Raw genomic sequence first — 25682 nt, forward strand, 5'->3', positions numbered from 1 at the left:
GAAATGATTCGAGCTTTGTGACATGGTGCATTATCCTGCTGGAAGTAGCCATCAGAGGATGGGTACATGGTGGCCATAAAGGGATGGACATGGTCAGAAACAATGCTCAGGTAGGCCGTGGCATTTAAACGATGCCCAATTGGCACTAAGGGGCCTAAAGTGTGCCAAGAAAACATCCCCCACACCATTACACCACCACCACCAGCCTGCACAAGTGGTAACAAGGCATGATGTATCCATGTTCTCATTCTGTTTACACCAAATTCTGTCTCTACCATCTGAATGTCTCAACAGAAATCGAGACTCATCAGACCAGGCAACTTTTTTCCAGTCTTCAACTGTCCAATTTTGGTGAGCTCTTGCAAATCGTAGCCTCTTTTTCCTATTTGTAGTGGAGATGAGTGGTACCCGGTGGGGTCTTCTGCTGTTGTAGCCCATCCGCCTCAAGGTTGTGCGTGTTGTGGCTTCACAAATGCTTTGCTGCATACCTCGGTTGTAACGAGTGGTTATTTCAGGCAAAATTGCTCTTCTATCAGCTTGCATCAGTCGGCCCATTCTCCTCTGACCTCTAGCATCAACAAGGCATTTTCGCCCACAGGACTGCTGCATACTGGATGTTTTTCACTTTTCACACCATTCTTTGTAAACCCTAGAAATGGTTGTGCGTGAAAATCCCAGTAACTGAGCAGATTGTGAAATACTCAGACCGGCCCGTCTGGCACCAACAACCATGCCATGCTCAAAATTGCTTAAATCACCTTTCTTTCCCATTCTGACATTCAGTTTGGAGTTCAGGAGATTGTCTTGACCAGGACCACACCCCTAAATGCATTGAAGCAACTGCCATGTGATTGGTTGATTAGATAATTGCATTAATGAGAAATTGAACAGGTGTTCCTAATAATCCTTTAGGTGAGTGTAGATGGCTAAATAATGACTGAGCTATTTCTTAAAATGGTGAATTTTTGTAATTGACTCAACTGCCTGCTTTGAAAATGACTTGTACTAAATAAACATTATGAACATTTATTTTCAGCTTTTAAATAACTAAGCTGTTGATGCAGTTTTTTAGTTCTCTCTCTGTGTCTCTCACCAGTATTGCACTTTTGGAAGTCGATTGTTTGGGAGAGGTTGTTATGCGTTTGACCGACGGTGGGATCAAGTCCGGTGTGCTCTGACCACCATGTTGGACAAACATGTCAACTCACAAAGGTGGAAGTGAGTGAGACCTCAAAAGCATGTTAACAATATGTAACTATAATTTGGTTTTTTATCATTTGTAGACAGTACATATACAGTAGCCTTTGGTACCCATCTTTGGTTTTGTGTTGATGAAGGGGTACTTGAGCATTACTGATGGTGCTGTGGGGGTTGGGTAATCCTGTAGTAGTCTACACTTCCATCCATATTTCTGATGATTGCAATTAATATCTTAGAGGTTACATTATTGTCATTTCATGTTTTACTCTGTAGGAAAATCCCTTCGGTGTTGGAGAACTCTTCAACAACACTAACAGCCTCCCACAGGGCAAGCACAAACTCCCACTCTTCCTCTTCCTCCTCCTCCATTTCCACAGGCTTTCACAGCTTGTCCTCACCACCACCCTATGACAGCAAGCCTGTCCTGTCATACGGCACCACCCTGAATGCCCGCTCTTCTCCACAAGCCTCCACCACCGAGCAGCCCGCCTACATTGGCACGTCTAGACAAGTGTCCGCCTCATCACCCCAGATGCCTTCAGCCCACTCGTCCTCGCTCCCCTCTCTGGGCTCCAACCGACCCCTCAAATCCAGATCTGGAACAAAGTCCTTTAGGGCGAGGGAGCCATCCTCCAGCCTAAGTAACTCTATCGTCAAGGGCAACACTAATAGCGGTGTTAGTGTTGGCAGTAGTGGAAGCAGTAGCCTCAGTTCAGGCAAGAAACGGAAAAACAGCACTCTGTGGACCTCCCATAGCACTTACACCTCTGAATCTTCTTCATCATCTTCTTCCTCTTTTAAGAAGAACTGTGCAGTAAATGTGGGCAGCCTAGGGAGCACGTACCACACCACGCTTGCCTCCACTCCAACTTCATTCTCATCATCATCGACGTCTTCATCCCACAGTGGGGTGTACAGTGTGGGGGTAAACTGCACTCCAGGCAGGGCCAACTCTCTGAGTTTAAAGCAGGAGTCGACAGGGCGTGGTCCTCCCTCAGGAAGCCCGGCGGAGTCTATTAAACGAATGAGCGTGGTGATGAACAGCAGCGACTCCACCCTCTCTCTCGGCCCTTTCATTCACCAGAGCAGCGATCACCACAGAGATGCACGCCTGGAAGCCAAAAGGAGGAAGGGCTCACCTGGCTCAAGTAGCCTCAACAGCACAGGTGCATAATCAAAATTAATCCAGAGTCAATCAAGTTTCTGTTTCATTTCTATGAAGTTACGATCCAGTTTCTGTTTAATTTTGGTATATTTATTTTTTTAATAAATCTTAGGAAATGCAATTCTTATGGCATTTACTGCCCTCAGCATCCTGTTGCCAAATGATGAGATCATTTCAGATTTTGAAGAAGCAGACATAACAAATCGGAAGTAAATTTAATACAAATCTTTTAGAAGGCATATACCTTTTTAGATGTATAAATGCAATCCAATAAATGATCCCTATATTATATTTAATTACAATTCTAAACAAACAAAAAAGATGTATAACACATTTCATTCATTAATTTTTACTTAATAAAGTTCCACGGATTAAAACAAAAATCATATCAAAACTCATCTTTATCACATTGCATATGAACAACCAATATACTGCCTGTTTTAAATCTCAGGAGCCTTAAGCCCAAAGTATAATTCGGTTTTGACGCAAGCGATTAGCGTCTGCGTACATTCGAACGCTAGCCTTCCGAAGTATTGGAGCATGACAGCTATGAGATACTGGACAATTTCTCTTCAGGAATTCAGACTCATAAAGATGTCCATTATGATATTCCTTCATCCTCAAGTTATACAAATGCAGAAATCTTCTGACCTCCTCACACACGCTCTTGACGTGCATTTCTACATTCATCTCCCATTGTCTAGCAGCGATTACATCATCTTCTAGTGCTTCTTCATGACAGCAACGGCTCAATTGTGAGTGTCGCCCCCTTGTGGACCCACTAATTTGTGCAAATGATTTAAGGCGCATACTCTTTCTGCCCTTTCACAGTACGCGTGGTTTGAAAAATCTGGTTGCGCGCGTTCGGTAATCGAGCACTCTGCTGATGACGAAATCTGCTCCACTCGTCCTGTAGTACTCTGGGTTCAATACAAGTGAAGCTCAATCAACTCCATGTATGGCAGCATAATGTTAATTATCACAAAGATGATAATAATAATAATAATAATATATATATTTAAAAGGTTATAGTGAGGTACTTGCAATGGAAGTTGCAACTTTTCTGCCAAATTTTAGAGGGTTTAAAGGCAGAAATGTGAAGCTTACCGTTTTATAAAAGCACATGCATCAATTCTTCTTTTAAAACATTATTTGAGCTGTAAAGTTCTTTAAATCATCAATAACTGGGATTACAAGGTTTACTGCATTAAATCAGCATGGCAATTAATTTGTAAAATTGGATATAACTTTACACAGAAAAATTTAGTTAGCGATTTCATAACACAAAAATTATGTAAACACAAATATTGTTTCCGTCTTGTGCCTATACTTTTGTAACCGTATTGTAACTTACGGGCTGGCCCCTATAACTTTCATGATTTTCAAGTGCCTCACTGTAACTCAGATTTTACTACCGGTCAAAAGTTTTGAAACAATTGCCTGAAATGTTTCTCATGATCTTAAAAAGGCATATGCTTAAATGTTTGAAATTAGATTTGTAGAAAAAATATAATTGTGCCACCATATACATTTATTTCATTATAAAACTAAAATGTAATAAAAAAAGTTTTTGAAATTGATGACTTGGACCAAATAATAAAGAAAAGAAGCCAATAAGTGCCCAACATAGATGGGAACTCCAATACTGTTTAAAATAACATCCCATGGTGATTCCTCAAGAAGTTGGTTGAGAAAATGTCAAGAGTACATGTCTGCAAATTCTAGGCAAAGGATGACTACATTGAAGATGCTATAATATTTAACACACTTTTGATGGATAAGCCAACATGCATTTTTGGGGTTATCAACATTATGCCACAAATGCTGTCGATTGAGCTTAAAGGGATGGTTAACCCAATCATTTACTCACCCTCATGCCATCTCATATGTGAGAAACAAATTTAGTTTGGTGTTCCGTCCACATCTGCAGAAAAGCTGACAGGCCGACAGCTAATTTCTTTCTCTTTTTTTCTGTATTCACATCTTAAAATCCTAGCACAGCTATAAACTCAAAGTCTTTTGCAAATTTTTATATAATTAGTATTAGCTGTGTTTGCTGTATTGTAGTATTGTTTTTTGTTTTGTTTGTCATTGAAGTGACATTTTGTAATGATTTCAACAGTGTCTGGAACAGGAGGGGGAGTAGGACAGAGTCCTGGCAGGCCCAAAATGGCCAAGTCTCCATCAATCAACAACATCCACAGCAAACACTCTCGCTCTATACCTGGACCACCGGGGCTTCCCAACAATACACACATACATCAGGTTAGTTTGTCAGTAGTTTTATTGTTGTATTGTAAGGAATAATATTGTATCTTCTACACAAGCTCACATTTTTGTACTACTTTTCTCTCAGCCAAAGGCTCGTCCCTGACACAGGTGTGGAGGCTCTGAGCGTGCTGAGCAGTAGGCTAGACCCAGAGCTCCCTCAGCCCCCTCATGCCACTCTGCACGAGGCCTTCTTTTTCTCTTACTCTTTCTACAATCCTCAGGGTGGAACGCACACTGGGTGGCCCATCGATGTACTTCATGGGGACTTCCTTTCAAAGCCATGCAGGGGGACTCTGCGGGGATAGGATAATAAGCCAGAGAGATCTAGTTCTCTTGTCGGAGGTTATAATGAATCTATACAATGCACCATTTGGAACAATGCCTGCTGCGTAGAACAGGAGCTGCCAAGGTTGGGTACTTCTGCTGGGGTTCGAAGATACAGATTTGGGCTGGTATGCAGCCTCACCAACACTACCAAGCATAGGAGGGATGTACTATGCTAGCAACTTAACTTGAGTGTGTGGACACTGGATGGGACGAATGCAAGAGTGTGACGCCAGAACACTGGAAACTTAAACCCTACTCTGCCTGAACTGAGTCTTGGAGGAAGTGTACAGCAGAGCAAGCAGACGTCAACAGTTCCTGCAGTAGAAACACAATCAACAGAAGTTAAATATAATACATGAATGCTCGCTCTCTCACTGGCAGGCTGAGTATGATGCTCAAGCTGTGGAATTACAAAAATGAGCAACATAAACTTAATGATTATGCAAACTAGAATTTTTCAAATTTCTTTAGACCACATTTTGGTTACAGGCTTAAACAACTAGCATAGCAAACAGAACAAAATACCATTCAGGATTTATCATGACACATGATAGCAGAATAAAAATGTCATCTTAAATTTAGATCAGATTTTATTCAAGGGAATTATTATTACCTTGAGACTTATTTCAGAGAAGCGTTTTATTTTTTTTATACAGTAAAATCCAACTCAGTAGTGAACTTGAACACTGCATCAGCTAAAGCACTTTTTTTCCCCACCACATTCATTTATTAGCGATTTCAGTAATTATATTTTTTTCAGGTTTATGTTAGCAGGCAAGCAACAGTTATCTCCTGAATCTCCAAAAATAAACTTGAGAAAACACTGTAATCCTCTTAATGAATATTCTGTTTTTAGTTCAAGTTAAGCTCAATTGACAGAATTTGTGGGTTAATATTAATTACAAAAAAAAATCAATTATGACTCGTCCTTTTGATCGAAAATATAAGTAAAAAAAATGAGGTTATGTTGAAGTTCTTACAATGGAAGTGAATGGGGGCCAATTTTTTTTATGTTACAATACTCACTGTTTTCACAAGTTTAGCTACAAGACAGAAACAATCTGTGTGTTAACATGATTTTAGTGTGATAAAATTGCTTACCAGCCTTTTCTGTGTACGATGTAATGTCAACAAACACTAAAATGACTAAAAATTACAATTTAAAAAGCTCAAATAAAACATTAATGTAAGAGCTTTTATAAAATTATAAGCTTCTCATTTTTGCCTTTAAACCTGCCAAGAATTGGCCACATTCACTTCCATTGTAAGTGCCTCACTGTAACATTGATTTTTGCTTCTTTTTTTTTTTAAGAAATGGAGGGACGATTCTAAATAAATTTTTGTAGTAATCCACATTATACCACAAATGCTGTCGAGTGAGCTTAAAAAAATAGTTCACCCAAAAATAAAAATTCTCACGATTTACTCACCCTCCTGGCATCCCATCTGTGTATGACTTACTTTCTTCTGCAGAACACAAATGAAGAAATTTTGAAGCTCAAAAATCCACGTAAAGGAAGCATAAAAGTAATCCATATGACTCCAGTGGTTAAATGCATGTGTTAAAAAATGATATGATAGGTGTGGTTGAGAAACATTTCAGTATTTAAGTCATTTTTTTTTTCATAACTTCTCCTCCCTGCCCAGTAGGGGGTGCACGAAGACTGTGAATCACCAAAAACAAAACAAAAATAGAAAGTAAATGTCAAGAAAAATTGACTTAAATATTGATCTGTTTTTCACCCACACCTATCATATCTCTTCAGTTGTCTGGAGTATGTTTATGTTGCCCTTAGGTGGATTTTGGAGCTTAAAACTTTTGGCACCCATTCACTTGCATTGTATGGACCTACAGAGCTGAGATATTCTTCAAAAAATCTTAATATGTGTTCTGCAGATGAAAGAAAGTTGAACACATCTGGGATGGCATGAGGGTGAGTAAATGATGAGAATTTTCATTTTTTGGTGAACTAACCCTTTAACATGAACTCTTTATTCCTTTAAATACCATGGTTTGATAATTACTTTAAAATGTGACAGCTATGCTTGCCTTGGAAAAGCTCATTAAACAAGTCTAGTCACAAATGTTCAGTTTTAGGTACATTTAGGGCTTGCTTTAAGAAAGCTTTTAGCACATGCACACACAAAAAACACTTTTGCAGGAACAAAGAGACAGATGCCAGGTGATGTTTCACCTCTAATTGCTTATCATAGCACTAAAGAAGCATGTGCTGAAATATTGATGTAGTAAATGCAGCAGTCTCATTTGAAAAAGACTGTAGACGTTTCCTGATGTAATACCTTTTGGCATGGTTCGTTTTGTGCTGTTTCAATCTCAAAAAGGGGCTTGTGGCTACAGTTAATGTTGAGCCATAGACCAACATTACAAAATCACTGACACTTCTATCATCTCAACAATGGTAAAAACATCTACATGACACTATACTGTGAGACACATACATCCTGTATTGCAGGAAATATTTAAAAGTATGTGCTGTAGTCTGACCATCACCATCTCAAGTCGTCGAATCGCCACTACCTTGTACTGCTGCTGAACGTTCCTGCAGCATGCATTGTTCAAACACAAACTGTTGTTATTCAAGACCCTAAAGAGGTTAGTAGCTGGGCATCCTGATATGAATTTTCGTTTTTATTGTGGTCCTGTCAACTTAAAAGGCAATAGATCCTTTTTTTGAGTTGATCTTCAAGGAAGTGGATTTATTTGTACTAGAGTTGAGCTGGATTTTGTTGTGCAAATTGGGGCTCTTTAAAACTCCTGTAAATCCTTAACTCCACTGATGTCAGTCATCTATCATTGCTGAGAAGTAGAGCATGATTTGTTTTTCCTTTGGCATTTTTCGTACACAAAAACCGAAACAAATATTGAAGTATCCCTATTTCAGAATGCATATTTTGTTAAAGAATTGTACATATTGAGATGTATTTTTGCACAGGCATTTTCTTAAACGATTTTTGGTACAATTGAGATCATTATTATTTATTTAGTAAATGAAACATTATAAGATTATTAGAAGTGGTTCACTGCCAAGCTGATAATGCAATACGCCACTGTCGGAACACAGCTACTTGTAAGTCATATGCTGAGTTACCCCGGATGGATTGTTACCACAGTAGTGGGAAATCATCTACCCCATATATATTGAGGTTATTTTCAGGTTTGAAAGTGCTTTTTGTGACGCATCCCCATATTAAACCAAGTGGTTAGAGAATGTGAACAAAAATGGCCTGTTCAACTGTGCAAAAGATGTAAAGTCCAGTATATTATATATATAGTAGTTGGACTTTTCTAACTGGGAGAGGGACTAGGGAACAAGAATTTTGTTCAAACAGTTGTACAGTGCAAAACTGCCTGCACCACTGTTGCCAAATGTTGTAAATGGATACATTGCTTTTTAATTACATTAATTTGCATTTCTTTTAACTCTTCACTAAAAAAGAGAAAGTGCCTGAATTTGTTTCTCGTCTACATGTAACTTTACTTGAATGTTAGATAAGGGTTTGGAAACTTGCTTTTTTAAACCTGCCTAGGAATCTCATGTTGCCCTTTTCCTCTTTAAGTACAGCGGTAACTGACACAGGCCAATAAATGAAAAGCGCATTGCAGAGAATCACTTGACAATGGCATGATAAATGCTTCCTGTCTGTCCCTTGCATCCTTGTATTTTATGACTTCGACTACTTTTGATATTAAAGTCAGAGGGATAGATATTTTTGTGAAAAATGGGGACATTGTCTCAAGGCTATGATTTCAACCAATGTTTTAGACAGATAAATGTACTGTTTACCTTGATATTGTAACTCCAATGTTTTCATATGATGGAAGCTTTGTGAAGATGTTTGTTAAAACACAACAGATTTGGAATGTGAATCGAAGATCAACGCAGTTTGCTTTTTGGGGAAGTGGCCTCTACATATAAACTATGTACAAGTGTGTATATTTATATTTTTTTTGTATACATATTCAAATCATTTGATCAGCTGGACTTTTGTGTGTTGGCTGCTATGTAATTCATGAACAAACACAGTAGGGTACATTGAATTAATATTTAAAGAAATTATTGTATAGTATATTTGTTTTGTAACAAGTTTCTGTAAATATAAAAGATTATTTATACAGCTATTTATAAGAAAAATCATGTGTTGGACATTCATTTCACTCTCTCAAACAGCAAAGAAAAACGTAATGGTTTTCTCCAATTCAGATTTATTATAGACTGTACATAAAACAAAACTCAGTTCGCTCACAAGAAAATGTATCCGTATTGAACAACTGCCACCACATGCAGGACTACATGTTAATCACTCTGGACAGCTTCTGCACTCTGTTCAGCAGGAGATCTCCCTTCTTGATGGTTTCCTGGTACTGCCAGTTCTTACTATCAGGTCTGAAAAAAGACAGAACAAATAGTGAATTTACCATAAATATGAGGGATGATAAAGACTATCATTTGAAAGTTTAGGTCTTCACCTGTTGGTTTCCACAATCTCATTGACTTTGTCAATCTTGCAATGTAAACGGCCTGCAGCGATGAATCGCGAGAGTTCCCTTAAGAGAGAAAAAGACCAAACGTGACTAGAAATACATCAAGAGATAAATTTAAAAGCATCCTCCTTGCCCAAAAAGTGCCATCCAAATTCTCTTGATTTTTTTGGTCTGATATAGGTATATGTATATATGAATCTGGGAGCGTACTGGTCGATGAATTCTGTGCTGACACCGAACGCCTCAGCCATGTAGCCCAGTGTGAGAGAGCGGTAGGATTCCAGCAGCTGGTTGTAGGCCAGTATGCGCATCTCTCGAACATAGTAACGGTAGTGAGGAGCAAACAACCAATCTTGCTTCATTTCCTGTTCCACTTGAGCTGTAAGAAAGAAACAGATGGAACATTTCACCAACACATTTTTTAACAATGACAGAAGGGCTGATTTGGAGAAGCACTCGACACGTGAACACTACAAATTAATAAAAATAATAGTTAAAGGGTTAGTTCACCCAAAAATGAAAAATCTCATTTATTCACCCTCATTTCATCCCAGATGTGTACAACTTTCTTTTGCAAACACAAATAGTTTTCGAAGAATATCTCCGCGTCATGCAATGCAAGTGAATGGTGCCACAAACTTAAAAAAACAACAACAACAACAACAACAAAAAAACGCTTAAGGGTAGCATAAAAGTAATCCATATGACACCAGTAGTTTAATCCATGTCTTTAGAAGCGATCCAATCGATTTTGGTTGACAACACCAAAATGTCACTCTAGGCATGATCATGACTTCAAGCTCGATCTCTATTCCTAGTGCTTGAAGCATGAACCTTGATGGTGCTAGGAAGAATAATCGAGCTAGAAATCAAAATCGCCAAGGAGACTGTTGATGCCAAGATTAAAAGTGAAAAGGAGTTTTACTAAACACTACACATTGTTTGGTCTGTTCTAACCCAAAACCGATTGGATCACTTCTGAAGACATGGATTAAACCACTGGAGTCATATGGATTACTTTTATGCTGCCTTTATGAGCTTTTTGGAGCTTCAAAATTTTGGTTACCATTCACTTGCATTGTTTGGACCTACAGAGCTGAAATACTTTACTAAAAACCTTGTGTTCTGCAGAAGAAAGAAACTTTAGCACATCATGAGGGTGAGTAAATGATGAGAATTTTCATTTTTGAGTGAACTATTTCTTTAAGACATCAGTGGCAAAAGAGTAGAGTCTTAATGTCACGTCTGTAAATGATCTTGATAATTTTTTTAAAGTACATAATTTTTTGAGGTGTCAAATTATTTAATAAGGGGACAAAAGTACAAGCTACTACTGGTCTACAACATTAATTTATTTACCCATTGACTGGAAGAATACTGAATAACGGCACTCATAGAGAGAGAAGAGGTACTGACGAACAGCAGGTAAACTGTGCAACACCTCCAAGATCTCGGCACCTTTAATCACCTGAGAAAAGATCAGAGTGCAAAATGTGATCCAATTTCTTAAACTCTCAAAGACAAATCTACCGACAAGAGGCAAACAGGACAACCACAGTTTTTTATAAGATGGTCTAAAGTTAGGTCTTAGCAATAAGATTTATTCAGTACTATGAAATGTCTCCACAAGCACAACATTTAGCCCAGATTATACCTTTTCTCTCAGGTCCGGCCTCTTCAGTGCAATCATACACACATACACAGTGTAAGTGACAAAAGTCTTGTAATCCATGAGCTCATAAGAAGTGAATGTAGAGACGGTGTCCAGAAACAGCTCCGCTGCCTGCTTGAAATCACGAATGGCCACACAGTAGAGGCCCTGATACACTTTCAGGCGATTCCTCCTGTCCCAGTCACCACCTTCTTCAATCAAGCTGAAAGCAAAATGAGAAACTGTTGGCCTAGATGACATATCACAACCCACTGATTCAGAGTTCAAGAGCACATCCATGTTATTCCAAGAGAAAATGCAAGTTAATATACAGTGCTGTAAAAAGTATTTGCCCCATCCTGATTTCTTCTCTTTTTGAATACTAAACTGTTTCAAAAATCCAAACAAATCTAACATAAAAACAAAGGCAATAAGAGTGAACACTGTTTTTAAAGGGTAATGTTATTTTTTGAAGCAAAAAAGATATCAAATACCAACTGCACCTGCGTGAAGAAGTATTTGCCCCCTTAGTTACTTAAACCCCAAATCTATGAAACTGCATTCATAATGGGGTTCAGCTGGACTAGACACACACAGGCCTGATTACTGCCAGCCCTGTTCAATCAAATCAACACCTATATAGAACTTTTTCAGCATCATGAAGTTGGCTAAAAGGTCTCACCTTTGATTGAAATACATATGTCTGGGAAGGGTTATAAAACCTTTTCAACGGCTCTGGAAGTCCAAAGAACCACAGTGATAGCCATTATATACAAATGGAGAAGATTTGGCACAGTAGTGAACCTTCCCAGAAGTGGCCGACCTTATAAAATTCCTCCAAGAGCACAGCAATGACTCATCCAGGAAGTCACAAAAAAGGCCAAGGGCAACAACCAAACCATGACTCCACTATCAAAAAGACACTGGGCAAAAATACCATCCATGGAAGAGTGGCGAGTTGAAAACAACCGCACACACAGAAGAACATTAATGCTCGTCTGAATTTTGGCAAAACACACATTGATGATCTTCAAACCTGTTGAGAACATGTTCTGTGGACTAATGAGTCAAAAGTGGAACTGTTTGGAAGACAGGGGTCCCGTTATATCCGGCGTAAATCAAATGCAGAATTCCACAAAAAGAACATCATACCAACAGTCAAGCATGGTGGTGTTAGTGTGATGGTGTGGGGATGCTTTGCTGCTTCAGGGCCAGGGCGACTTGCAATAATTGAGGGAAACATTAATTCTGCTCTCTACCTGAAAATCCTAAAGGAGAACGTCTTTAAGTGGCAGCATTTAAAACAAGCAGTTCATGTTTGAAAACCCTCCAATGTGGCTGAACTAAAGCAGTTCTGCAAAGAAGAGTGGGCCAAAATTCCACCACAGCTTTGGGAAAGAATAATCCCCAGTTATCACAAGCGTTTCGTTGCAGTTGTTGCTGCTGAAGGTGGCACGACCAGCTATTAAGTATAAGGGGGCAGTTAGTTTTTCACATGGGTGATATAGATGTTTGATAACTATTTTGCTTCAATAAAAAATACATATATGTGACAGGGCGGAGGGCGGGGCCGGGATCCTACACACCCGGTCCCGTATTAACCTAATACGGGACCGGGTGTGTAGGATCACGACCCGGCCCCGCCCTCCGCCCTGCCACAATATTTTTGAAAACTGTATTTTGTGTTTACTCAGGTTGCCTTTGTTTTATGTTATATCTCGTTTGAAGATCTAAAACAATTTAGTATGGAAAATACACAAAAACAGAAGAATTCAGGAAGGGTGCAAATACTTTTTCACATCACTGTAGCCAGCGTTACTGTGTCAGGTCATGTTATGTAACTGTAGAGGTTTTTATGAGGTTCATTTGAATTAAAAATGTGCTCTATGCTGGCTTTCAATAGTACCTTTTGGCTTTCTCAGTGTTGCGGGTAATGAGGTCATTGTCCATATAAAACAGGCCTATCCTTAGCAGATAAAAGACAATATCTAAGCGATGACCAAGTGCAACAGTCTTATCGTAGGTCTTCCTAAAAGCAGTCAGGGCCCCTTCCTAATGACAAAAAGAGAAATATTACCAATGAATCAAATGTGAAGCAGAAAAGCAGAAAGCAAAAATAAGACCAGAATTAACCAAGTGATCAAATATAGCACAAATATGCATAATTAGTTGAAAATAAGATAACTTTTATTGTATGATAAATAGCAGAGAAATACATTTAAATATGTTAAGTGAAAAATCCAGTAGACTCCACTCCGAATTGAAGTCACTTATATTTTTCTTTTATTCAATAATGAGGAAAACACGACATTATAAAATATGTAATGTATTTAAACGCACTCAAAAGCTCACTGATGGTGACAGAACTTTTTACTCACAAATGTACATTATGTACCATATAAACACACCCAATTTAGTATATGGCTCAAGGACCTTTATAATAATAAAGCAACATTTAATCAAATATTTATCCAATTAAATAATATAAAATAAAAATAATCGTGCTTGGACTTAAAAATGTTGACATCATTCAATTATTTCTGTAGTTATGAAAACAGGCATGAACATGTCTTGAAAAACTGACTGAAGAAATTTGTTTAAAACTAACTGGATTTCAACATGCTATCCAATTAAGAAAAAATGGGAACAAACTAAAAGTATATCAAATCAGTCCTTTAAGAAACTGTTAGAATCAATGTCTTTTCTAGATGTCATTAATTAGCTTTTTATTTTCACTGAAAATAAACAAAGTGTTTCTTACAGTTACAGCTACCAGCCACACAACAAGCTCCATCATCAAATGGAGTATATCTAAGGTAAAATCAACTGATTAATCTCATTCACTTATAAATGTGATCAGTGCATATCTGCTTTCATCATGATGACCATAAATAATTATTTCTCGACCCAAGTATACTCTACATGGTGCAAGTGTACTTAGAGCTATAAAATAAGGGATGACATTTCTACTTGCTTGATGTACGAAATAAAACATGATTCTGCAGTAGGGGAAAATTCTTTCCATGGCAGGGAGAGCCGCCACAGATCCCTCATTTACATATATATATATATACCTCATGTACACATACATACATATATATACACACACACGGAGGATTGGACGCATCATGTTTTGAACCAGCAACGGCAGATTCTGATCCGTTGTGTAAGCAAGTAATTCCATACACAAATGTGTTTTTTTATGACCGTACTCAGTTTTTCCACATCTTTTAATTGACTTGTTCATTGAACTGTTGTATATAAGCAATATCACACTCGCAATCATGCTATTTGGCCCTAATCACAGCAGCCGAATCACAGCAGTGCTGATGTAGGGCCATATCGCACTCTTGCACATGTTATATTGCTCATATATATATATACACACACATACACACACACAAACACAGAACAGCCACAAGGTTAAAAACACTTGCATAATATTGTGTAGGCCCGCCTCATACTGCCAAAACACCGCCAAACCACATCTCAGAATAGCATTCTGAGATGCTATTCTTCTCACCACAATTGTACAGAGCAGTTATCTCAGTTGCCGTAGACTTTGTCAGTTCAAACCTGTCTGGCCATTCTCTGATGACCTCTCTCAACAACAAGGATGCCACAGAACTGCCGCTCACTGGATGTTTTTAATATCATTCAGAGTAAATTCTAGAGACTGTTGTGTGTGAATATCCTGGGAGATCAGCAGTTACAGAAATACTCAAACCAGCCCATCTGGCACCAACAATCACCCATGTAATTATCTAACCAGCCAATCATGTGGCAGCAATGCAGTGCATAAAATCGTGCAGTGCATAAAATCATGCAGATACGGGTCAGGAGCTTCAGTTAAAGTTCATATCAATCATCAGAATGAGGAAAAAATGTGATCTAAATTATTTGGACCGTGGCATGATTGTTGGTGCCAGGTGGGCTGGTTTGAGAATTTCTGTAACTGCTGAACTCCTGAGATTTTCCACACACAACAGTCTCTAGAATTTACTCAGAACGGTGCCCAAAACAAAAAACAGCAGTTCTGTGGACGGAAATGTCTTGTTGATAACAGAGAATGGCCAGACTGGTTCGAACAGGCAAAGTCTACGGTAACTCAGATAACCACTCATAATTTCATAATTGTGGTGAGAAGAATAGAATCTCAGAAATGCTATACTGAGATGTGGGTTGGCACGGTTTTGGTGCCACAAGGGGGACCTACACAACATTAGGCAGGTGGTTTTAAAGTTGAGGCTGATCGGTGTGTGTGTGTGTGTGTGTGTGTGTGTGTGTGTGTGTGTGTATGTATTACACAGACAAATGTTTATTTGTATATATATTGTTTATATATTAATGGTGAAGAGAGGTTTATGACAGTGACCGCGCGAGTGACAGGTCTGCCACGAAAATAAATTGTAATTGTGTGTGCAACAGCATCTACTCTGTGTAATTCACACCTTGTCACCGATGCGTATAAGGTATTCAGCTTTGGCCATCATGGCATCCCTGATTTCGCTTTCTCCTAAGTTCTTCTCAGCATCTTCCAAAACATCATCCAGCCGTTTCAGTTCGTCCTCGTTGGCTTTCTTCATCTTACTTATCAGATCCGTGTCGACCTGCCATTTTAGTTCTTTGCACAGGGCCTCGTAGTACGGGGCCATATCTACAAAACAGGCCATGAACATGATCATTATTATGTTGGCAGTATTTCTCAATCCTATACTTAGGTGGAACCAGCGCTGCACATTTTAGGTGTTTCACTAATAGAACACCCGACACAGGCAATAGACCACTTAACTAAAAGAGATGATGAGGTAAATATGTCTATATGTATAGATAGGACTGATCTAGATTATGACAAGTCCATACAAGATCGGTCGGTGATTAATTACACAACTCTTACCATGATTCTCCCACCAGGAAATTAACTTACACGTTATAATGGGCGTAAAAGGTAAATAATATACAAGGAAATTCAATATAAACACACACACAAAAAAAAAAAGAGTAACTGACAACAACCAACTGCAGTTTAGCGCCTAATTAGCTAGCATGCTACTTGATTTAGCCAGCCAGCCAGCTAAACCCAAAAGGGGTCAACAAAATTACACGGCTAGCGAGTGACCTGGAATATGTATATTGCAGTACTTAAGAAACTCAGTTAAATAAATGTAGAATATGCAGCATGTGTAAACGAATATCCTCACTGTTTTGTTTGATCGCCTCCATCAGCTCGCTCTTCACAGTAGCATCCTGTCTGTGATCATCCATAGTCAGAAGAAACTTCAGCTGAGCTATTCTCAGATTGGGGTTTTTAGGTAAACCCTCTTCCTCCAGGTTTTCTAAAGGCATATTTGCACAATTAAGAAGAGAGCTAGTGAAGGAAGATGATATATGTTATGACTGATAGTGAGCGTGGTACACTGCAAGCAACGATGACTAGGGGGAAATCTAAACAAAAAAAATTGTGAATTCACTTCCTCCTGCTCTAGCCAAAGACGCAAGGAAAAGAGAGACAACGAAGTCAAAAGCGCGTCAAAATAACACTGCTGCCCCAACCTGGTTATATGATTTATTGCATCTACGAATCTCATTAAAAAAAATCATAAAAAAACATTTGCCTCCAGAATTATAGCATTCATTTTCATGATAGCATGACAAAATAAAAACATGATTGAAATTTTTTTTTCTTCACTTTTTCATATAAATGTCTTTCTTATGGGCCAGAGAGAGAGAGAGAGACTGAGAGAGAGGGAGACAAAATGTGTAGAGTCATTCCAGTGTCAAAAATTAATTAAAATCTTCCAAATGCCTAACCAAGCTCAAGTTGCATTTGTTTGAGAGACACACTGATGCTGTGTGGACATGCAACAAGCAGTGAAGGATGAAGAGTGTGTTGAAGGAACTGGTAGGAACATGTTATTTATTTATATTTATGAGCTCCAGGCCTTTGAAACCATATGCTGTCTGTTTGTAGGACGTCAAATAATCTTTTTCAGAATCAGAATGTAAATAATAATAATAAAAAATAATAGTAATGGCAAAGATGAGTATGTTGCTGAATCATATTGATCTCTTACCCAAAGTTAAACGTTTACACAAAATTGGGGATCAGGTTTTCTGCAATTTTGGACCAAAAATTTTGGGGGGGATGTAAATTTAGGGGGCTGTATGTGCTAAATCTAATTATATATATATATATATATATATATATATATATATATATATATATATATATATATATATAAAACATTGATGTGAATACAGTCAGTGAATGCAGTGGCTATTATTTCAGGTTCGTGGACGAGCTCTTGTCCTTATCATTGTGCTGGGGTTGGGTGGATCATTTCAGAATGGATTTCATGTCACAGTCATCAGCTCTCCATCTCCAGTGCGCAGTTGTATAATTACCTTTATTTTTTGCCTGCTAATTGCATTAAGAAAGCAACATTTTAAACTCAGTTCAAATTATTGGCCATTAAATATTTGTATTTATAATCTGCATGGATTAAAAAAAAATGAATATGAATCATTCATTAGTATGTCTTAATATCCTGTACGTCTGCTTGTCCCTCCCCAGTACATTCAGAGCTTTATTAAAAGTAGCTGGACATATCGCTATGGGGAAGATCCAGCTGACGAAACAGTCACCTTGATCTGGTCTGCTGTGGTGGCTCTATTTGCTTTTGGAGGATTCATTGGCTGTATGACTGTCAGATGTGTAACCGCTTACCTGGGAAGGTCTCTGATCCCTCTCTTTTATCAATTCCGTTTTTTTGCTTTCGCACCATATATGGTTTCTGTCTGGTCTTGTATGAAAAATAGCATTAATAAATTGCCCTAAAAATAAACTCGGGGGAAGAATGTGCCTATATAACAAATATAGATGTTGATTTCTGTGCTTGTCTTCTAGAAAAAGAGTCATGCTCTGCAACAGTGTGATAGGAGTTGTGGCTACAGTAATTATGTACATTAGCAAACCTGCAAACTCATTTGAAATGATCCTGCTGTCACGCTTCCTTTTTGGATTTGCAGCAGGTATTTTCATCATACATCTTCTGTAAATGTTTCATAGATTACATAAAGTGTGACAACAGTCAATGATCTTGTAATGTGTTAACATTTAACCCAGACAAATAGAACTGGATATAATAAGTTCATTTTGTTGGCTAAACTGTTTTCTTTTGCTTGTGAAGGGTTAGGTGGAAGTGTCCATGCCATCTACCTTGGTGAGAGTTCACCAAAACAAATTAGAGGCATAGTGACTGTCACATATGCTATATTTCTGTCCATTGGGAAACTATCAGGACAATTTGCTGGCCTCAGGTAATTTTCAACTACTTCTGTTTGGATTTTTTTCTAAACGTCTTATGACGTCACACAAAATGTTCATGCTTTTGGAACTTGCTCTTTTGATTTTGCGTAATCTAATATTCCATGCTCAATATTTATTTGAATTCCACAACAAATTTTCTTATTAAGTTTTGCATTTGACTCACAGGGAAATTCTTGGTGGCGAAGACTCCTGGCACATTCTTCTGTGTATCCCAACATTTTTCTGTGTGCTTCAGTTGGTAGTCTTGCCATTCTTTCCTGATGCTCCACGATATGTTCTGATAGAGAAAGGCAACACTGAACAGTGCAAAAAAGGTGCATTACATTTAAGCTAAGTTATTGCAGTTTTGTGCAACTAACTAGGACATCATAGGACAGTAATTCCTAACAAGAGGTGTACCTAAGTCAAAAAGTTTTGGAAACATACCCTAGGCAGTCTTAGGCATCTTTACCCCATCTTCATTTGGTTCATTGTAGATATCTGATCTAAATACTTTGTTTTTTGTTTGGGACAGCCCTGCAGTTCCTATGGGGACCAGGTGATTACAAGTTTGAGATAGAGGAGATGTTAGCAGAGCAGGAAGTCATTGGAGGGAAACACAGTAAGAGTCTGCTGGATCTACTGAGGGACAAACATCTGCGCTGGCAGGTCCTTTCCATGCTGGTCATAAATGGATGCATCCAGTTTAGTGGCGTTTCTCCGGTAAATCGTTCAGCCTATATCAATCAGTCATTATAATATTGCTTCTGTGTAGAATTGAGTTCTGATTAAAAATGAAACAACAACTATAGTTTTTTGAAAGTTGAAGGGTGTAATTTCTGTACCAACAGTGTCACCAAATGGAACTGCAAAAATAATACCAGTTTAAAACAAGTTTCCCGAACACTCTCCCATTTAACATGAAAAAACCTACATATATCACCTTTTAAGGCTGTTTAATATACATCTATACATTTGAACTGAACAACTGTCTAATGCAAATGGGACCTTACTTTGTCCTTAAAGGGCTAGTTCAGCCAAAAAATGTTATTCTCTCATAATTTACTCACCCTCATGCCATCCCAAATGTGTTCGACTTTCTTTCTTCTGCAGTACACTGTCGAAGATGTTTAGGAGACTATTTCAGCTCTGTAGCCCCATACAATGCAAGTGAATGGGTGCCAAATTTTGGATGCTCCAAAAAGCACATAAAGGCAGCTTAAAAGTAATCCATGTGACTTCAATGTTTTAATCCATATCTTCAGAAGTGATATGATATGTGTGGGTGAGAAACAGATCAATATTTAAGTAATATTTTGCTAGAAATTCTTCTCGCTGCCCAGTAGGGGGCATATGCATGAAGAATTGGAATCACTATAAACACAAGAAGAAGAATGTTAAAGTGAACGTTTAAGTAGAGATTGACTGAGCAGGGAGAATCTATAGTAAAAAATGACTTTAATATTAATCAGTTTTTCAGCCGCACCTGTCATATCACTTCTGAAGACACTGATTTAACCACTGGAGTCATATATGGATTTATTTTATGCTGACTAATGTGATATTTGGAGCTTTCACTTGCATTGTATGGACCAAAAGAGCTGGGACATTTTTCTAAAAATCATAATGTCAGTTCAGCAGCAAGTCGTACACATCTGGGATGGCATAAGGGTGAGTAGATGATTAAAGAATTTAAATTTTTGGGTGAACAATTATTTTAAGATTATATTTTATAACACAAAACTAGAACCTCATGCTAAGTTGGTGCATTGTGATCTTTTAATCTTCTTGCTTCTCATTCACAGATCAGTGTCTTCTCTTTCAACATCTTTATAGAGGCTGGTATTCCGGTCGATATGGTCTGTTATGTCACTCTTGGCATTGGCACATCAGAGGTTCTCACCTCCATAACCTGTGTAAGTTCCAGAAGTTGTACAAAGAAGTGCTATTATTTCCTTTACTACACAACTTTCTGGAATACTTGATTCTGATTGGTCAATTCCAGCATTCTATAGTTGATTATTTTTGTATAATGAGACAATTTAAACAACTTTACATCTCAATTCATACACAAGTTTTAACAGAAGATGTATTCTAAGTGCTTTTATAAAATTATAAGCTTCACATTTCTGCATTTAAACCCTCCAAAAATGATCACTTGATTTTTGCTTCTTCTTTTTTTTTTTAAGAAAATGAGGGACAGTCCAAATATTTTTTGGTGTAAATCAATATTATGCCACAAATGCTGTTGATTGAGCTTAACTTATATTAAATACAGAATATTCCTTTAAAGCGTGTATGTGAAATCAGATTGGGATCATTTGCCATGGAGTTGTGAATGGCATTTCAGTGAGTAACATAAATAATCTCTTTGTCTCACTTGTCTGCCTCTCCTAAAGCAATACATTTATATGATGGATTGATCAAGATGTGTTTCTATTTTTGAACAGTATTTCTGTTTGTGTGTTTAGGGCCTGTTCATAGACAGTGTCGGAAGGAGGGCCTTGTTGTGGAGGGGTTTTGGGGGCATGTCAGCCATCATGGCATTAATCACTGTCACGTTGCACCTCAAGGTGAGTCTCCATCACTTCACACCAAATGAAATCACAGAACAGACCAGTATCATTGTATCTCTCTTTTATTGGCAGGACTATAGTTTTGTGTTTCCATACACCACTGTCATCCTCATTTTCATCTTTGTGATTTTCTATGGGGGGGGCCCAGGTAAGCTGTTAATATGCATCACATAATAGTGATTATATGCTGATTAGCCAGTACAAACAACTCTCACCAATTTGATAAACAGCTGGAGTTGCCGCTTCTCTCACAAATGAGATCTTCATCCAATCATATCGTCCAGCTGCATTTGTGTTTACCGGGACCATGCGCTGGCTGGGGTTTTCTATACTTGGATTCATCTTTCCCTTCCTTATAGTAAGTCCATCATTATGCCAATGTCCAAAAAAAAAAAAACTCAGACCTGGAATTTGTAATTTTTAGAGAACTACACTGTTTCAAATATATGCATTTAAATAAAACCAATGTGTAGGCCTAAAATGTACACACACACACACACACACACATATATATATATATATATATATATATATATATATATATATATATATATATATATATATATATATATATACATACACACAGCATATCATATCATACACAGAGCCTGTGATTATGACTGTATGGAGATATCAGAGTTTCTTTCTCCTTTATTTAATCTTGTCTGATAAGACCAGAGTTTTAAAATTAAAATACAGAATGATTCTTTAATGTGTGGCTTAATATCTGTTTTTTTTAACAATGTATAATATCAGGCTTTCAGCACACCTTTTATGTGCTCCCATTGAGCTGTTCTGCAGCATACTACAGAAACAAAAGGCCACATTTCTCATTCCATGTTTTCTGCAGGCCGCTCTGAAGTCTCTGAGCTTTGTTCTCTTCTCCTGCGTTTGTCTGATAGCTGCGCTCTACGTCTTCTTTATCCTTCCTGAAACGAAAGGCAAAACTCCCCTTGAGATTTCCCAAGAGTTTAAGAACATCAGAGTATGTGGATACTCCAAAGTAGATGTCACATGCTTAGAGACAAAGCTGTAAATCTGAAAGTTTTGACTTGATTGACTTGATACATGAACGTAAATGTGGATGGACATAAACTGGAAAGGACAATTTTTCATTATGAACTTTAAAGGCTGCTTAGCCGATAACGTATGTAAGGAATACTGTACAGCCATTAGGATGGATCTTGTATCATCCTAAATGGGTTTATATTGTGATAATGATTGGTTAACTGCATATTATCCTGCTTATTACATAGTAATAAACCAATTAAAAAATCAAATGGCATGAAATATTTATTGACTTTAAACATCTTATTGAATGAGAAGATAGGGACTGTGGAGTGAAATGAGAGACATGAATCTTGCATTGCTAGAACAATAGTAATACAGTGTACAGTTTAGAGTTGTGTAATAAAATAATTTATTCTGTAGACTTTTAATGGATACAAATATTAAAAATGTAAAACTCATTCTGTTATTTGATCTACACTTTACTCTTCAGAGAGTCCTTTTTTTTTCTTTTTCAAATCAAAGTACAAATAGTCAGGCTCAGTTCCAGATCAAAATCTCAGAGGGTGCTACTGAATTTAGTGGGGGTGCTCTAGTAGTAAAAGTGAAGACTCAATAATGCACCAACATTGTTCTATTAAGAGTCCTTAGCACTCGGTTCGGGCCTGCACATAGTTTTACCCTTAAGTTGGGATAACCCCACTGAATCAAACTACCCATTTGTATTGTGAATGGTCTTTGGGTCTGCTTGGGGAATTTCCTTCTTATCAATGCCTGACAGGCAGTATGAGGCTTCCCAGCCTCATTAACAGTTTAATAGGTACTGTGTGCACTTCATCGATGAATAATGACTGACATCATCAAGGCAGTAACTAGATGCTTTATCATCACTCAGCAGTCTGCGGTTTCACAGGATTAACTCTAGGATTAATTTTACAGACTATATCAATGATTATGGACATCCCCCACTGTGTGTAGCAGAACATCGTTATGTGCGTAAAATATTCGCAAATAGGAATGAGTAATTTTTGGTTTAAAGCTAGTGAAAAGATTAAAATGTAGGCACAGGCTGAAACAGAACCTCATACTGTATGCCCAGAGTCGGTTATTCTGATTTGTGCATTAAACTAGATATTTGGAAATGCTTGTCCTAGGCTTACTAGCTAATACCACTTGAAAACGATTCTTGGATATTTGGCAAAATTTTGAAGAGTATTTTATATATATATATATATATATATATATATATATATATATATACACACATATTATTTTCAGTCTGCCAAAGGGTGGAGCTGTTTATTCACTCTTGAGTTACAGCACACCACACTCTGCAGTCCCATTACTAACAGAAAGAGAAAATGCAGTTCTTCTGGTTTACATTACATTTATGCATTTGGCAGATGCTTTTATCCAAAGCGACTTACAGTGCACTTATTACAGGGACAATCCCCCCAGAGCAACCTGGAGTTAAGTGACTTGCTCAAGGACACAATGGTGGTGGCTGTGGGGCTCGAACCAGCAACCTTCTGATTAAAAGTTATGTGCTTTAGCCCACTACACCACCACCACTCCAGGTTTATCTACATTGTTTGCGAGTATAGGTTAAAATATAGGCCAATCCACAATATGTTTGTGTTCAACAATGTTCTGTTGTGCTGGCAATATGCTTATGGTTTATGTTCGCTTAAGCTGTAAGAAGAAACATAAGATGTACGTATATGGATAAAATGGAGGTACACCAATTTTTTTTTAAATGTTAACATACTGTGTGCTTTATTTAAGACCTACTCCTAACAAAGACTATTTATAAGCCCAAAACTTTAGTATGAAAACCCCTTTGTGGCCACCACATTCTCACAGGCAATGTCAAGATCTCATGAAAAACACATGAACATGCATCACATTAATTACCACCATGAAATTATGTTAACTATAATGTGACATAAGGCCTCTCAGTTATACAATGGATATTTCGAATAGATTGGTGTGTATGTTGATTTAGTTCATTCTAGATGTCCTTGGCTTGTTAAGTGGTGAACGAATCTTCAAGTGAAAAATGCATTGCGGGATGAACAACAGACTAATAATAGCTGACCGGCATAATGACACAGCATTTAGCACTGAGAAGCATGGGATATTTTGTTCATATCACTGCAAGTCCACAATGGCAAATGGTACAATAGACTCTGTTAGGAGACGGTCAGACAACATTAATATATTTAGCTGCATTAACATTCCTGCAGTTCGTTATTAATGTTTGGCTAGCTTCCTGTCAAATGCATGACTGAAATCGGTCATTAGTCTTGTGAATGAATGTGTGTGTGTGCAAGCAGATATATTTTGACATTGCAAGGTCAATGCACAAAATGAATGTCCTTCATGACTTGAAGTCTGAACTCACGATACACAAATGCTCTCATGTGTCTTGAAAAACTCCCACTTCAAATGATTTCTAAACAACATCAAGAACACTGAAACGCAGAATGCTTGAATAGCAAAATTCTATTCTGAATGAAGGTCGTAGATATGTGCAGATGCTTTGCAAATTGCAAAGAAAAAGCCACTTTTGAAACAGAAAACGAAAAGAAAAGGTTAGAGTGGGCAAAGAAACACAGACACAGACATATACATACACAACAGATAATTGGAAATGAGTGTTATGGATCTTAACCCCTTTGAGCTTTTGTGGGATCCAGTTTAGACTGTAATGTTACAGACAGTTTAGTGCTACAGGAAGTGTGGAGTGAAAGGTCACCTGAGTATCTGGACAAACTGACAGCTACAATGCCGAGGATTTTTGATCAGAACTCATAGAAGTTACTAAAAATGTTTTCAAATTGTAATTTTTCCATGTTATTAATGTCCTGACTATACATTGTGATCAGTTGAATGCCAATTTGGTGAATAAAAGTACCACTTTCTTACCATAAGAGCAAAATGTGTAAATTATTCCAAACTTTTGGCCACCAGTGTAATTTGTAATAATACTATTTGCATGAAATTACAGAAGAGTGCAAATTGGAAGCATTTTCACTTCCACTGTGTATGGATCGTCTATTCTGCACAATAGAAATGGGTTGGAGGGACAGAGAAATTACAGCCAACACGCTCTAGTGATTGAATGTTAGAAGATGTGTATCTATGTGTGTGTATGTGCACAGATGGGCATGCTTCAGTAAGGTCATTAATACAGAGCGACTGGGGCTACAGCTGGAAAGCGTGGGGCCATTTGGCACTGCAGGATTATCTCCAATGTGTGAGTGAGAAATTCTCTGTGAATGTTAAACAGTGCTGAGGCCTCATGATCTGAGGATTATGAGCTCTGAATAGCTCCATTTAGCTTTGGAGGTGCCACAATTTAGACGCATATCGTTCAATGTAATGGATTTGTGTAATGCCATTGTGGACAAATACCATAGGTTGCTGTAATGGTATTTCTGAATGGAAACAAACAGAGCAGAATGGATTGAAATGAATTAATTGTGTCTATTGGTAATATGTGTGTTATGGATAATTGTTTCTAGAAATGAAGAATAAATACATTGCAATTATTACATTGCTGCATGCATAACAGCTTGTGTGTATGGATCTGTTTTTCAGCATAATTGAAGAATGTTGACTGAAATGACAATACACTGTAAAAGAAAATCAGTCATTTTAAAAGGTAA

At 37.7% G+C, this 25682-nt stretch overlaps 3 protein-coding genes across 3 annotated transcripts in view; 2 read left to right on the forward strand and 1 right to left on the reverse strand.

Moving 5' to 3' along the window:
• The window catches only part of LOC127632373 (ataxin-7-like), a 46352-nt gene extending 37256 nt beyond the window's left edge, over positions 1-9096 (forward strand). Inside the window, exons 11-14 of the mRNA XM_052110928.1 lie at positions 1097-1218; positions 1474-2366; positions 4488-4630; positions 4722-9096. Of these exons, the coding sequence (XP_051966888.1) occupies positions 1097-1218; positions 1474-2366; positions 4488-4630; positions 4722-4739 (1176 nt within the window). The 3' untranslated portion in view covers positions 4740-9096. The remainder of the gene's footprint in view (positions 1-1096; positions 1219-1473; positions 2367-4487; positions 4631-4721) is intronic.
• A 78-nt stretch (positions 9097-9174) lies between these two features.
• LOC127632376 (26S proteasome non-ATPase regulatory subunit 6) lies at positions 9175-16580 on the reverse strand. The gene is made up of 8 exons (XM_052110931.1): positions 16320-16580; positions 15570-15775; positions 13025-13170; positions 11122-11341; positions 10827-10935; positions 9678-9846; positions 9453-9530; positions 9175-9369 (listed from the first exon to the last, which is right to left on the reverse strand). Exons 1-8 carry the CDS (start codon positions 16462-16464, stop codon positions 9273-9275), a joined length of 1170 nt encoding a protein of 389 aa, XP_051966891.1. The 5' UTR covers positions 16465-16580; the 3' UTR covers positions 9175-9272.
• A 329-nt stretch (positions 16581-16909) lies between these two features.
• Positions 16910-22267, forward strand: slc2a9l1 (solute carrier family 2 member 9, like 1). The gene is made up of 12 exons (XM_052110930.1): positions 16910-17020; positions 17408-17503; positions 17693-17853; positions 18026-18150; positions 18309-18438; positions 18614-18762; positions 18963-19150; positions 20233-20343; positions 20899-21000; positions 21076-21151; positions 21234-21361; positions 21854-22267. The coding sequence occupies exons 1-12, from the start codon at positions 16997-16999 to the stop codon at positions 22037-22039; spliced, it is 1476 nt and encodes a 491-aa protein (XP_051966890.1). The 5' UTR covers positions 16910-16996; the 3' UTR covers positions 22040-22267.
• Positions 22268-25682: the final 3415 nt, after the last annotated feature.

This window comes from Xyrauchen texanus, chromosome 39 (genome assembly GCF_025860055.1).
Source record: "Xyrauchen texanus isolate HMW12.3.18 chromosome 39, RBS_HiC_50CHRs, whole genome shotgun sequence".
In the NCBI taxonomy this organism is placed as follows: Eukaryota; Metazoa; Chordata; class Actinopteri; order Cypriniformes; family Catostomidae; genus Xyrauchen; species Xyrauchen texanus.

What these genes read in the sequence shown, in the direction of transcription:
- LOC127632376 (XM_052110931.1), bottom strand. Translation starts at nt 16,464, where the DNA reads ATGCCTTTAGAAAACCTGGAGGAAGAGGGTTTACCTAAAAACCCCAAT. An exon ending in GGCCGGACCTGAGAGAAAAG is followed by an intron (nt 10,936 to 11,121) that starts GTATAATCTGGG and finishes ATCTTTTCTCAG; the next exon opens with GTGATTAAAGGTGCCGAGAT. An exon ending in GAGATTGTGGAAACCAACAG is followed by an intron (nt 9,370 to 9,452) that starts GTGAAGACCTAA and finishes GTCTTTTTTCAG; the next exon opens with ACCTGATAGTAAGAACTGGC.
- slc2a9l1 (XM_052110930.1), top strand. Translation starts at nt 16,997, where the DNA reads ATGAAGAGTGTGTTGAAGGAACTG. An exon ending in CACTGAACAGTGCAAAAAAG is followed by an intron (nt 18,763 to 18,962) that starts GTGCATTACATT and finishes TGTTTGGGACAG; the next exon opens with CCCTGCAGTTCCTATGGGGA. An exon ending in TCATCTTTCCCTTCCTTATA is followed by an intron (nt 21,362 to 21,853) that starts GTAAGTCCATCA and finishes TGTTTTCTGCAG; the next exon opens with GCCGCTCTGAAGTCTCTGAG.